General features: G+C 34.8%; 1 protein-coding gene across 1 annotated transcript; it reads left to right on the top strand.

Moving 5' to 3' along the window:
• The first annotated feature begins 11,503 nt into the window (after window positions 1–11,503).
• Window positions 11,504–12,161, top strand: si:ch211-131k2.2 (tachykinin-4). The gene is made up of 2 exons (XM_056245959.1): window positions 11,504–11,714; window positions 11,929–12,161. Exons 1-2 carry the CDS (start codon window positions 11,601–11,603, stop codon window positions 12,049–12,051), a joined length of 237 nt encoding a protein of 78 aa, XP_056101934.1. The 5' UTR covers window positions 11,504–11,600; the 3' UTR covers window positions 12,052–12,161.
• Window positions 12,162–12,453: the final 292 nt, after the last annotated feature.

Here is a 12,453-nt window from a genome sequence, read left to right as displayed (position 1 = left end):
AACACACACTCACAGCGTCCGGCTGGTCTTGCGACTGTCAGAGCGGAAACAGAAGCTTCTGCATATCGTATGTAGCCTAAATTCCGCAAGCTTATTTTGTCCATTAGATAGAAAGATCTGAGAAAAAAAATGCATATAGACCATTTCCTTGATGAAATCAGGACAGAAGTGGTTGAAAGTGGACAAAAGAGATGGATTAAAACACCAGGTGTAAAATGGTATACCTCGTCTACTTGTGATCCGATCGACCAAAGCGCATTTGAACACCAGGTGTAGACAGGGCCAAAAACACGTTTTGGAAGAAGGATATATTAGGTATTGACTCATAATTTAAATGTTGTTCATTTTAAGCAAAAAAGTTACATAGTCTACCTTTAAAAACATTTTTTTTTCTCTATTTTTAGTAATTTTATAATTGTGCATATTTAAAAGCAGTTTTTAAAATTTGGTAAAGGTTGCAAATTACAAAAAAAAAAAAAAAATGCTAAAGGACGCTTCCTTTTACTAACCCCAATTGTTTATAAAATTAAAAATATTACCAATTATTGACTGTATTCATGGAAACTGCAACTTAATTGTTCAACTGACATATATAAGTTAAATGACAACATGTGAATCGAATGTTAATCTGTCATATACATCTAGGCTTACTATAATAGGCTAAATACTCCATAGCAACACCCGCCTAGCAGCAAGACAAACACTGCAACAGTATAATGTAAACGGTTACTATTAATACTGAAGTCCATAGCTAACTGTTTTCAACCACAAGTTAGCACTACTTAATAAGCTATAATTAGCTCCTCCAATTGACGTGAGAACCCTTATGAAAAAGAAGTGCTAAATTGATTCTATTGAATTTGCACTTTAAGTATACTTCAAAGCATACAACTATATATTTTTAAAAACTGTACATGCAGATAATATATTAATGAAATAAAAGGCTACTTAAGTGTACTCCAAGAGAGTATACGCTTCTTAAACTTTTTAAGTGCAAAAAATGCACTTTATAATGTCAAATTAAATGTAATTTTGATGTGTTGACTAACATACTAAAGCACATGTAAGGTAACTGATTATCATTTATAGTCTGTATTTGATATTATATTTAAAGTTAATATATTTAAAATGTACAGAATTGCAGCTTTATCATTATACAAATATATAAAAAAACATGACAAGTTTCAATATAAATGACATTAAATATACATAGGCTATCCATAACATATTGTTGAACCTAGTATAAATCAGTGACATACATCAAGGCTTAGTATAACTGCTGCTGTGTGGCCGTAACAGTAGGAATGCATTAAAGCACACTAGATCTGATAATTATAGAGAAGGTCAAATAGACATGAGGGATATGTCAAATCATAATCTATTCTGACGTGACTGACACAATGCCACATTGTAAATTGATTGCCATTTTTCCTCACAGACATTTGCAGATCCAGTTATAAAGCACTCCCAGTCTAACCATTATGCTCTTGGCTTTTGCACCTCTGTGGTTCACCAGAGTTGCTAGCTATTGGCTGGAAGACAAAGTAAGCAAATTTGACCATGCAAAGCAGAGCATTGTAGGGTGTTCTGAGCACACAAAATTGCACTAAAAAAACTGAACTGCATTCATTATGTATGCAGTTGTAATTTCAAACTGCTGAAAGGAAAAATGTTCGGACATAACCATGATAACACACTTGCAGGTTTGGTTTCTGTGTGTAGCCATATGATCAGCTGTCTAACAGGCAAACACAATACACCACTAAGAGTGATCCTGTTAAAAATGGTAAATAGTTGCTTGCGATGACCGTTATGTTTTTGGCAAAAGAGCTCAACCTTATTACGAGAGTGTATATCAGAGCATCTGGGTTGTTGTTTATAAGGGACCCACATCAACACACAATGTCTGTGAGAAAATGTCATTGTGTCCATGACTGATGTTTGTTTGAAATGGCAACCGTTCACTGCAGAAAATGCTGCTTGGCACCTAATAAAGTGGTCGGCATATAAATAAATACATTATGTGAAATAACCAAAATAGGTCAGTTTCTTCACGTCTGTCTTAGGAGCGAATCGACAATAAACCAGAAATGTTATACAATTATTACAATTCTTAATTATATATACAATTATTTAATTAAATAAATATTTAGTAAGAACTAAAAAATTTATATTAAAATCACTTATATATATTATATTACACTAAGAATACAGTATAGCATATATATATATATACAAAGCATTTACTACAAAACATTTATTATCAATATAAACTGTTTGCTTCTCTTGGATTTGCTTCATGTAAGTCAAATGTTTCTCAGGCTGTATGTATTTTGGTGCTTTACAGCTTTAATAAGTTGTATTCTCATGTGACGACAAAAAAAAAGAAAAAAAAAAGAATGCTGTCTCAAAGGATCTGGATGTTTGCTGGGCTGTCCTGGTGAAAAGTGAGAGAGAAGAGATAAAAAAAAATATTGAAATAAAAACAAATGTTACTGCCTCCCTTCTGCTTTCTCGTAGGCCACATAATGTGCCATGGCCATGGGTCACGAAATCAAAGAAAATCGACTCGAGGAACATGAGAATCAGGCCTTTGGGATCGAATATGCATTAGAACACGCTGTCTCTCTGACAATTTATAGCTCTGTGCAAGTCTGGATGTTACGCCCGCTATTGTGACTTACTTATTTCAGGAGTCTGTCTGCTCCATGCTAGCAACCCAGAATGTTATATAACCATTTTGCCACTGTTATCTGACATAACAACATGTAGGTTGTTTTATCCATGGGGGTGAAAGCAGTTTTTTGGTGTGAAATTACATAAACGTGAGAAACGATCCAATGAATCTTAAGAATAACTGCAGGATAACAGTTGCTTGTTACAAGTGTGGATGGACTAGATTTATGCTCATCACATTTTAGTGTCTTGCCAAGTGTATTTCTTTGTGTGAAAGTCAATGTGAGAGGATAAAGACATGCTGACACTATCAAGTCAGTAAAATCACAAACAACTATGAATATGGTATAAAACTAAGCAGTTGAAATGCCATTGTCTGCTCATATTCTTATGAAAGCATTGTTGTATATTTTTTACCTGTCCTTTAACAGTTACAGGTATGGAGAGATGGTCCAAACATGAACGTCCAATATATCAAAATGTTGGATTGGTGCCACTGTTGTCACAGAAGAAGCTTGACTGGGAATTACAACAGCATTCATACTTTAGCCGCAGGTAATCACACTTTTATGCAAGATGATGATTGGTTATTACTTGGTAACTGCAGATATAAAGGAAATGGTAAATGTGAGATTAAAGTCAAGTTAATGTTGGTAAACAGAGCAGACTTGCCAAGAAAAAAAGAAGTGAACAGGGATCTGTCAGGGTATTTTCAATGTTTCATAAATGAAACAAGACTGCCCTCTAATGACAGAATAAGAATCTGTCACCTCAGAGCAGCTCCAGTTTTAAAGGGCAAATTTGTAGGCATGTTTGAGAGGCAAATATGATGTTTCCAGAGTGTTCATTTTAGTTTCTGATCATTTCATGATGGATGCGAGGGAGATTTGCATACAGCTAAGGGTTTCAGAATGGAGGGGTTCATTTGCATGTGGTGGCCTGAAATGCACTGCCATTTGGAAGTCTACTCTACTGCAGTTATATTTTGATTAGTTTACATTTAAACCAGTGGTTAAAAATTTGTGTCGTTTTACACTTTACAGATCAAGAGTTGACCGAAATGCCACCTTTTCTTTTTCACACAAAAGTATAAAAACCAAAAATATAAAAATATATCATACCAAAAAAATGAAACACTGAATGCAACTATGTAACAAAATGCAAAATGATTAACACTGATATAGGAAAACTGTCATTAAACAACAGCAGAGGCGTGATATACCCACCAAACACATGGGACAAACACTGGGACTAATATTATTGTAATTGTATAAGTAATGCGGCCTATGAGTCAACAGCATTTTCTCTTCGCTTTTGAAAGTTCATCGATATACTGTACATACATACATACATACACACACACACACACACACATATATATATAAATTAAAATGTGGATATCTAATTTATGAGTTACCTTTGAACTGCCAACTACAGTGACTTCTATGCTACCAGCAGGAAAAACCATGTGGTACAATTTTTTTATTTTTTTTATTGGGCCTAGTACAGAACCCTGTGGGATTCCAGTAGCGATTCTGTTAAATGCAGAAATCCAAGGATGGCTATCAGTATGGACATCAATAGTTTGTTTTGACTGATAAATTCTGTAACTATTATTGAAGCACAAGTAAAGACAATAGTGAATAGCGTGACTAAAACGAAGTGTCATCTCTGAAGAGATGCTGGCCTCACCCTGGTAGGATCACACCTGAGATAAAAGGTATTGGTTGACTCTGCTCAGACCGTTCAGCCTGGTTATGTGATGACTCCATGGGAGGAGACCTCAGGAATCTTGGAAGGTCAAGGACTAAATAAACTTGTCAGACAGGAATTGTCCCCAAGCAAAGGTTTACAATCCTGCCTTCGTACACAGCAGCTGCATCTGAGTGGTGTCTAATTTCCATGAAAGGCACAAAAAAAATCTTGTGAACAATACCATCTGGTCAATTCAAACAAATAAAAGCAAACCTATACCTCAATAAAACACACACCCAAGGTGAAGCACTCGTCATTCTAACAGCAAAACAAAAAGCGATTTACCAACCAGTTTAGTAGATCTAATGGAAAGTATATGGAAGTCACGTGTTTACTGTTCATCAGGTCTGTTCTAAATATATTGTGTGAATTTTGTTTGTTTACATTACATGTGTTTTTGTTTGTTCGTTTGTTTCGGTTAAATCTACTGTTTTTCACAGAATAAACTATAGAAAACGTTTATCAAAGGTTCTAAGTGGGTTACAAGAGATGGGTAATAACGCTAATATTAAATCAGAAAAAAACAATGAATGAATATAATTGAAATTAATTAAAATTAATTTTCAATTAGTAGCACTATGTAAATGGCGGCTTCACTCTTTGACAGTGATACATAATTTTGTACTTCAACCTTGTGGGTCCTTCTCATTCTAATGACTGTGAGATTGAAAACATAAAGTGTTTATATGGATTGAATTGGATTTATGGGATATATAAGTAATCATCTTTATAAACCTGTCAAATTTCAAAAAGATCTTCCTTACTGATTTATGTGCTGCTACACTCCAATAGCTAGTAAAACAACAAATAACAACTAGGTCTGATAGCAGACTTAATTTGCTACAATTAAATTAATAAGACTTGAAATCTAAAAGGACATTAAATGGAGTGTTCTCAATGATTGTTCTCACACACAAACGCAGACTGGCATTTAGCCAATCTGACGGTGAATCTGTCATCGCAGGATTAGAGCACAATGATTTAACAGAGCCCTTTAAGAAGAAAGGAGACGTTTGGAGAGCCGAGAGTCAGTCCACAGAGTCGCTGTCTTTATTCTGTATAGACACAGACTGTAAACATGTCTAACACGTCCATCCTCTTTTTCTTTTTTTTTTATATGCCATCACATACAGCCTGTGTATCATATTTTATTCTTTTATGGCGTATAATACTACGACATAATATGGAGCTCATACTTGAAGAGAAAAATATATATAAACATTGATGTTGTTGCTGACATTTATATGGCCAAAAATTAAGATGGCATTATGATATCTTGTAATATAAATCAATTAAACCAGTATAGCAGGCTACTTTTATAAAATGTCTCCCAATAATGTCTTAGTAAGATCTTATTGAAATGCTTAGTTTTATGATTAAAGCTCTGTAATTTTAATTATGGAGGCAAAACTTATAATGTAATGCAATTCAATGATGACTGAGAGATAGAAAAAAAAGCATTCCTATCAGATATGCATCATCTGATACTCACATTTTAACATGATTTGTCAAAAAAGAAAAAAAGGATGTATGGATAATCAAGTAAACTCAGTCCAATAAGCGTTTACCTTGAAATACTTTCAATATAAAATGTCCTCATACATTTAACTTTATAGAAATCAGTAAAAAAAAAATCCACAGCAAAAAGACACGTGTACCACGACCTGAAGGTGGACATTTTTACAATTTTGCTAAAAAAAAATATAAACTATCAATCAGATAGTTAGAGGTCTGGATCAAATGTGATAAAATAGTTTTTATATTTTTCATTTGTGATTTTACTTTCCTATTGGATTGTTTAGATGACTGTAGCTTATTATTTCCCTGAAAACCCCAAGAACGGTAATGATCAAACGTCATATTTCAAAGAAATTTAAATTACGCTTGCAAGTCGACACTCAAATGATTGAGTTAACAGAAGATATTCTGATTGAACTGTGCTGGTACATTCTTAACGTTTTGGATAACTTTCAAATCTCAGAGAAATTGAACATGATCCGTTTTAAAGGTTGATAAAAACCTGTTCCAGCACACACTGTTCCACTCCTATCAATGCAAACCTGGACCTGCAGTGCACTCAAATACAACTGTGTGATTTGGGGGGAAAAATACTTGGAAATTACAGGACAAGTTGAACTACAGCTACAAAGGCAAAGGATGTCTCCTCACATCTATTAAAAGCAACATCTGATCGGCAATCAGTTGATGCACAAAAGAAATTGAAAGACATGTCATGGGGTCAAAGTAGATGCAATCAAGACATACAGATTCCAAGTCACGATTTCCCACCAAGAGCACACGACACTCCTCAAGAGAGCGGAAAAGCTGACCTCAAAACGTATAAGGATTACTATAGCATATAGCATTTCATTTACTTTAACAGTGTTATACATTTATAAATGCACAGGTTAATGCACTCAAAAAATATTTAATCCTATAAATGTATGATTTATATATTTGAAGTGCATATAAAGTATCCATATGTAAGGGGCTTTATGTAAGTATTAATCACATTTGATAGTCAATGTGCGAACAGCTTGTCATGAAACTAAAAAATGAGACCTTACCCGACTCCCTACGCTGTCGGCTGTGTCCGAAATCGCATACTCTCTTGAGTAAATACTTATTTTGAATAAGTCATTATTTCATGACTGCTAAAAAGTATGTTCTATGTAGTATGAATGTAATCTGGACGTGCTACATTCGCCATGTTTGAGCAAATGGGAACAAAAAAATATATTTAGTCTCATTCACCGCAATAGAAGTTTACCCAAATGACGACTTCCGCTTCTGTGAAACCAGGAAATATGAAAAGGGTCCAGTCCATTAACAAATCCTCTCCAATGGCCTCATGGGATAGTGTTCATGAATGCTTCAGAATTTTGCAGGAAGTAGTAGCTAGGTCACCCGGTATTTTCTGACTTCTCTTTGCCAAGGCTACTCTCTCTTTTTGTCTACTCTTAGGCTAGGCTACTGTGAAATTTAATTTGAACATGAATTTGAACTTCTTTTGTGACATACTGTTTTTCACTTACTAGTAGGGAAGTATGCGATTTCGGATGGAGCCTGTAAAGCCGGTAGACTGATTTTTATGTTAAGGATTCGGGACGTTTTTGGAGGGAAAATCAAAAGGATGTGACTAGGCGTGCTCCTGAGACCCTTCCATTGACACATGAAATGGACGCTTAAAAAATATTCAGGATGCTGAAAGCTACTGTAATGTCAATTTGCGTGTAAATAAAGGGATTAATTCAAACTCCCACATATATAATCTATATTTTCAAATATAGCCTAGGCCTATACTTTCTTGTAATCAAACTAACAGTGTAATTGTAATTACCTCATCTGTCGATAGAAGCCGGTGAATTGCAGCAGTGGTGCAAACATATCCAGGTCGCTATCCAGATGCTTTCTTAACTGCTGCTTTTTTGCTGCTGCATTTTTGTTGTGTTTATTTTGTTATTGAGAGGAAAGCCACAGCACTCATCTAAACGTCACTCTCTGCAGCGTCGGCGTCGGGATGTTCGTTAAAAGTATATCACAGCAAACTCAAAGGTAGGCTATTTTCAACTTCTTTTTACTTCTAAACAAAGAACGAAAAAGAACTGTGCCTTGAATAGAATACATCGGGGCGGGGCATTGAAGCACGTTGACGTTCAGTCTCTTGTACTTTACGCGTGCACGAGTGCGAGCAGTTCACTTGTCGGCCACCAGTGTCGCTAATAACAAGGTTTCTAAATTCTACGAAATAACCCATTTAATGTGGTGTAGCCTATATTTGTTAGTCATACTACATAATAATATATAGCCTGGTTAAAACCAGACCATTCTTAGTTGTAACTGAGTATGGTCTGGCAAAGCGTCATAGACAAATCATTTCCAGAGGGGCGTCACCAACGGACGTCGCGGATAGACCTAAACCCAATCAGAGCGATGAAGGAGATGACGTATGCAGAGCGGTGGATGAACATCTCCGAGTGTTGTTCTTTGCTAGGTTTTTAACTAAAAGGAAACGTTCAAATCGCTTAAAACAGACGCATAGCTGATTCGAACGAGTGATGTTCGACCGCGGCATCCATCTTTGTAATGTAGGCTACAAAATCATGTTCAAAATCATGTTCAAAATCCCAGCGCTGTCATCATCGTGTAAAGCCCGCCCCAACGTTTCTGATTGGTGCCGCGATTTCGGCGGATTGGAAATGAGCTTGAATGAGCTCTTTGCCAGACTAACTTTCAGAGCAAATTTGCCGGAAGATGTGTGGGTTTTCCCAGGCTAACATAATAATGAAACCGGTAAGATTTCTGCACTCGAAAATACCATGTCATTCATTCATTCATTCATTCATTCATTCATTCATTCATTCATTCATTCATTCATTCATTCATCCATTTATTTACAAAATGCATTTATTAAAAATTGCTTAGAATCTGCATAAATCTTTGTGAAATCAATTAAAATGATTCAGTTAAAAAGTATGATGAACATGGTTAAAATATGGCTAGCTGTGGAACAAGCAATATGCAATTAGTTAAAATGTATTGATTGAAATCGACTGGATTTACTGATGATAAACATATAAACCTGGTTATTGTATTTAAAACACATTCAGTTTAGGTACTATTACAGAAATCTACCCATTTCATTTAAGTTGATCAACTTACTAAACTAACATTAGTTTATGTTAAAACTTGCAATGGATGGAAGTTTTACTTGCGGTTCAAATCATTAATCTTACATTTAGGCCTAATTGAGTGTGCATGTCGTAATGGTGATCGTTTCGATGGTATATTCCATCCTATAACTCTGCCTGATATGGCAAACAGTTGAGTATAACATGGTAATATGGTGTCAGCATTGTCGGACCCCATTGAATGAAGCAGTTTTCATATGCAAATGAAGAGCCTCTGATTCTTTTTGATTCAGCACTCAATGTTAGACCTCTGTGGGCTTGGAAGCGCATGAGTGGCGTTCAGGTGAAATTATCGAAAATTGGTTTCTTGCTTTGTTAAGCACCTGTGGTGAGATCAAAGAGCACAAATCCGGTGTGTCATCTAGGTTTCAGTGAGAGGTGTTTTTGCGATGCCCGATATGTTAGTCATTTGTAATTTAAAAAACAATTTTCTAATCTAATTGTCCGATGAACACAAACAATGCATCAGTCTTTTGAAGTACTTAATAAGAACATTTAAATTGCTTCAAAGAAACAATTAATGCGTTCTGGAAGGATGCTGCTCAGACATTGACTTAATCAAATCCTCATTTTTAATTTTGATACCATTATTCATTGTAAAGAGACATACGTATGAAGAAAAGGTTGAAGAAATGTATGAAGAAAAGGTCAACCCTCAGCATGAATCCATGATCTTAAAGGGTCTTGTTCTAGTGGTTTGCAATCAAAAAGTGAGTTTCATCACAAGACACTGTCCAGAAGATAGTATTCCACGTGCGCATGAACCTGAATCATTTAAACAAAGCCCAATGATGATGCATAGGACTGACACTTTAAACCATCTGAATCACTTTTTTAGCAGAATACTTAATTTAAATCACTTTTCAACTACTAAGCTCAAACAATTCCTTGAACAATTTGAGTTTACTGATTTTGTAAACCCAGGCTCATTTGAAAGCAATGGGCTTTTGCTTACAGGGATCTTATGTGAAAAGAGCTTACTGAACGATTAAGTACTTAGTGATTTAGTCAACACTACTTGCGCAACAGAAGGGATTGTTTGCCAAGCCCTGTTACAGTATCATAGACATCTTAGTCAATTTGTTTAGCTCAGAAAACAAAATGTCACAAATATAATTATATAAGCTCCTCTTTATGTATGTTGTACAAACAAAGAAAACAGAGGTCAAATAATGACTAATGTCATTTCAAACATATGACCGTACCGATAAATGTAAGTATGCATTACTGTTGTGTATGTTTATCCCACAGTGCACTTATTAATTACGAATCATAAGTTTTGGGGGTAAGTAACGACCAGTAATGTATGTAATCAGATTACTTAGTATTACTTTAAAATTACAACAAAGTATCTGAGTTACTTTTTCAAATAAGTAACCCAAGTTACTTTGTTTTCCCATTTATTGACTGACATTTTGAGAGAAATCGGGACTAAGTGCAGTTGTGTGCGCCGTGTAAACATGACGGTTATTGTAGTTATAGACTAATGTGAGCAGGCATTTACTCATCTCACTTGCACAAAAACAGATTTAGTATTCCTCAAAATGAATAAAAACAATGAAATGCAAAGTCAGAATATTACACAAACCTGCAATAATTAAATGCAAAATAACACAAATATACTTTATGTATTTAGTCTCAGTTTATTAACCAATGTCTTTGCTGCTTGATCTTCGATGATCCGACTCAACCTAAATAAAAATCACTTAGATAAAAATCTGATTTGTGTTTAATGTTTTTGGTTTTTATTGCTTCTCCTGCATTTTATTCTTCTGCGGTCCAGCTGAAATGTTTGTTTGAGCGGCGCCCTCTACTGTACTGGAGTCAATTTGCATTTCCTTCAGCCTGAGGCTTATTCATTTCTGGTGCGAAAGGGCCTTTAAATCTGCCAAAACATTTTTGTTATTAAAACACAAAAACAAGTAAGCCCATCCCAGGTGAGAAAAAGTAATGCAAAAGTAACGCAACTCATTACTTTCCATAAAACTAACTAATGCAATTAGTTTTTTTTTTTAAGGGAGTAATGCAATATTGTACATCTTATATCCATGATTCTATACCTCCATAAAATGACCTTATAATGGATAAAATAACATTAAAAAATCAAACATTGTTTCATTAATTATTTTGCATTTTCATTGACGTGTGATGCGTCGATTAATCCTGGATCAAAAAATGGAGTCACTTATCACTTAAGTCAAGTGGTATTTATTTTTGATATTTTGTTTAAAGTGGTATTGAATTGGTTATGGCAGAGAGATGGTGGTGACGTGATTTGGGAGGGGGTTGGCAGGCGTATGGATATAAATGCAGCCACCACTCACAGATTTCAGCAGACCCTCCTGCCAGCTGGACAGACTATAGCGACGGGGAAAAAATCTATTATTTGAGAAAGTTTTCTTTTGTATTTTTAAGCTCATTGTCAGTGTTGTTTTTTTAAACACATATAATACTTGTAATTCCACATTTCTGGTCCTTATGGAGATTTGTAAACTCTCAGCATTAATGCTCACCATACTTGCTCTTGCCTGCAGTGTTGAAGGATTGTCTTTCACTCTAAACAGAGACCACTGGATTTCAGATAACTGGAAGGTGAGTAATGAACAATCTGCTTTAAATAAATGTATGCAGAAATCATTAAAGTAATCATTACTGTTATGATGAATAAATTAGTCTGTATTCTATCCATTTTTTGGAATTGTTGGTACTAAAAGAATGAAGAATGTTGTATTTTTCATCTAAAACTAAAAGGATATGCAATGTTGCTTTCACATCCACTATCAAAATGGTTTGGTTGTTAACACAGGATGAACCAGTGGAGGAGACACTAGCCAGTCTACTAAAGAGATCCAAATCTCATCCGTTTTATGGGTTAATGGGAAAACGCTCCGGTAAGACTTCAGATTTGCTTTTGTTGGCTCTGGGATGAAATGTTTTACTCAAATTATACTAACAATTTGAAATAAATATTGTATTGTAATTATTACAACAGAATACAGTGGAGTCTAATTTAAAAGGATTTTTTAACAGCTTTAGCATTTTTAAATTAGGTTTTGAGTATTTAACATTCTAATGCAGTATTTTAATCCTTGTCAAAAGTTTTTTTTTTTTTTTTACCAAAGTTATGCTGGCAACAATTTGTAATGAAATAAAAAAAATTAGATTGCATTTTTGACCATTATATATAATCTTATTTCCCTTACTTGTTCTAGTTCTCCAGCCTGTGAAAATGGAACGAAGAAGTGAGTAAACGCACATATCTGAATTAAAAACTGCTAAATAGTATAGCGTATTTACATCTCAACTGATTCATTTTTTGGCCATTGTCTAA

The sequence above is a fragment of the Rhinichthys klamathensis genome, unplaced genomic scaffold (assembly GCF_029890125.1).
Source record: "Rhinichthys klamathensis goyatoka isolate OS25496 unplaced genomic scaffold, OSU_Roscu_1.1 h1tg000035l_1, whole genome shotgun sequence".
In the NCBI taxonomy this organism is placed as follows: Eukaryota; Metazoa; Chordata; class Actinopteri; order Cypriniformes; family Leuciscidae; genus Rhinichthys; species Rhinichthys klamathensis.
This window is presented reverse-complemented; position numbering and strand designations above follow the sequence as displayed.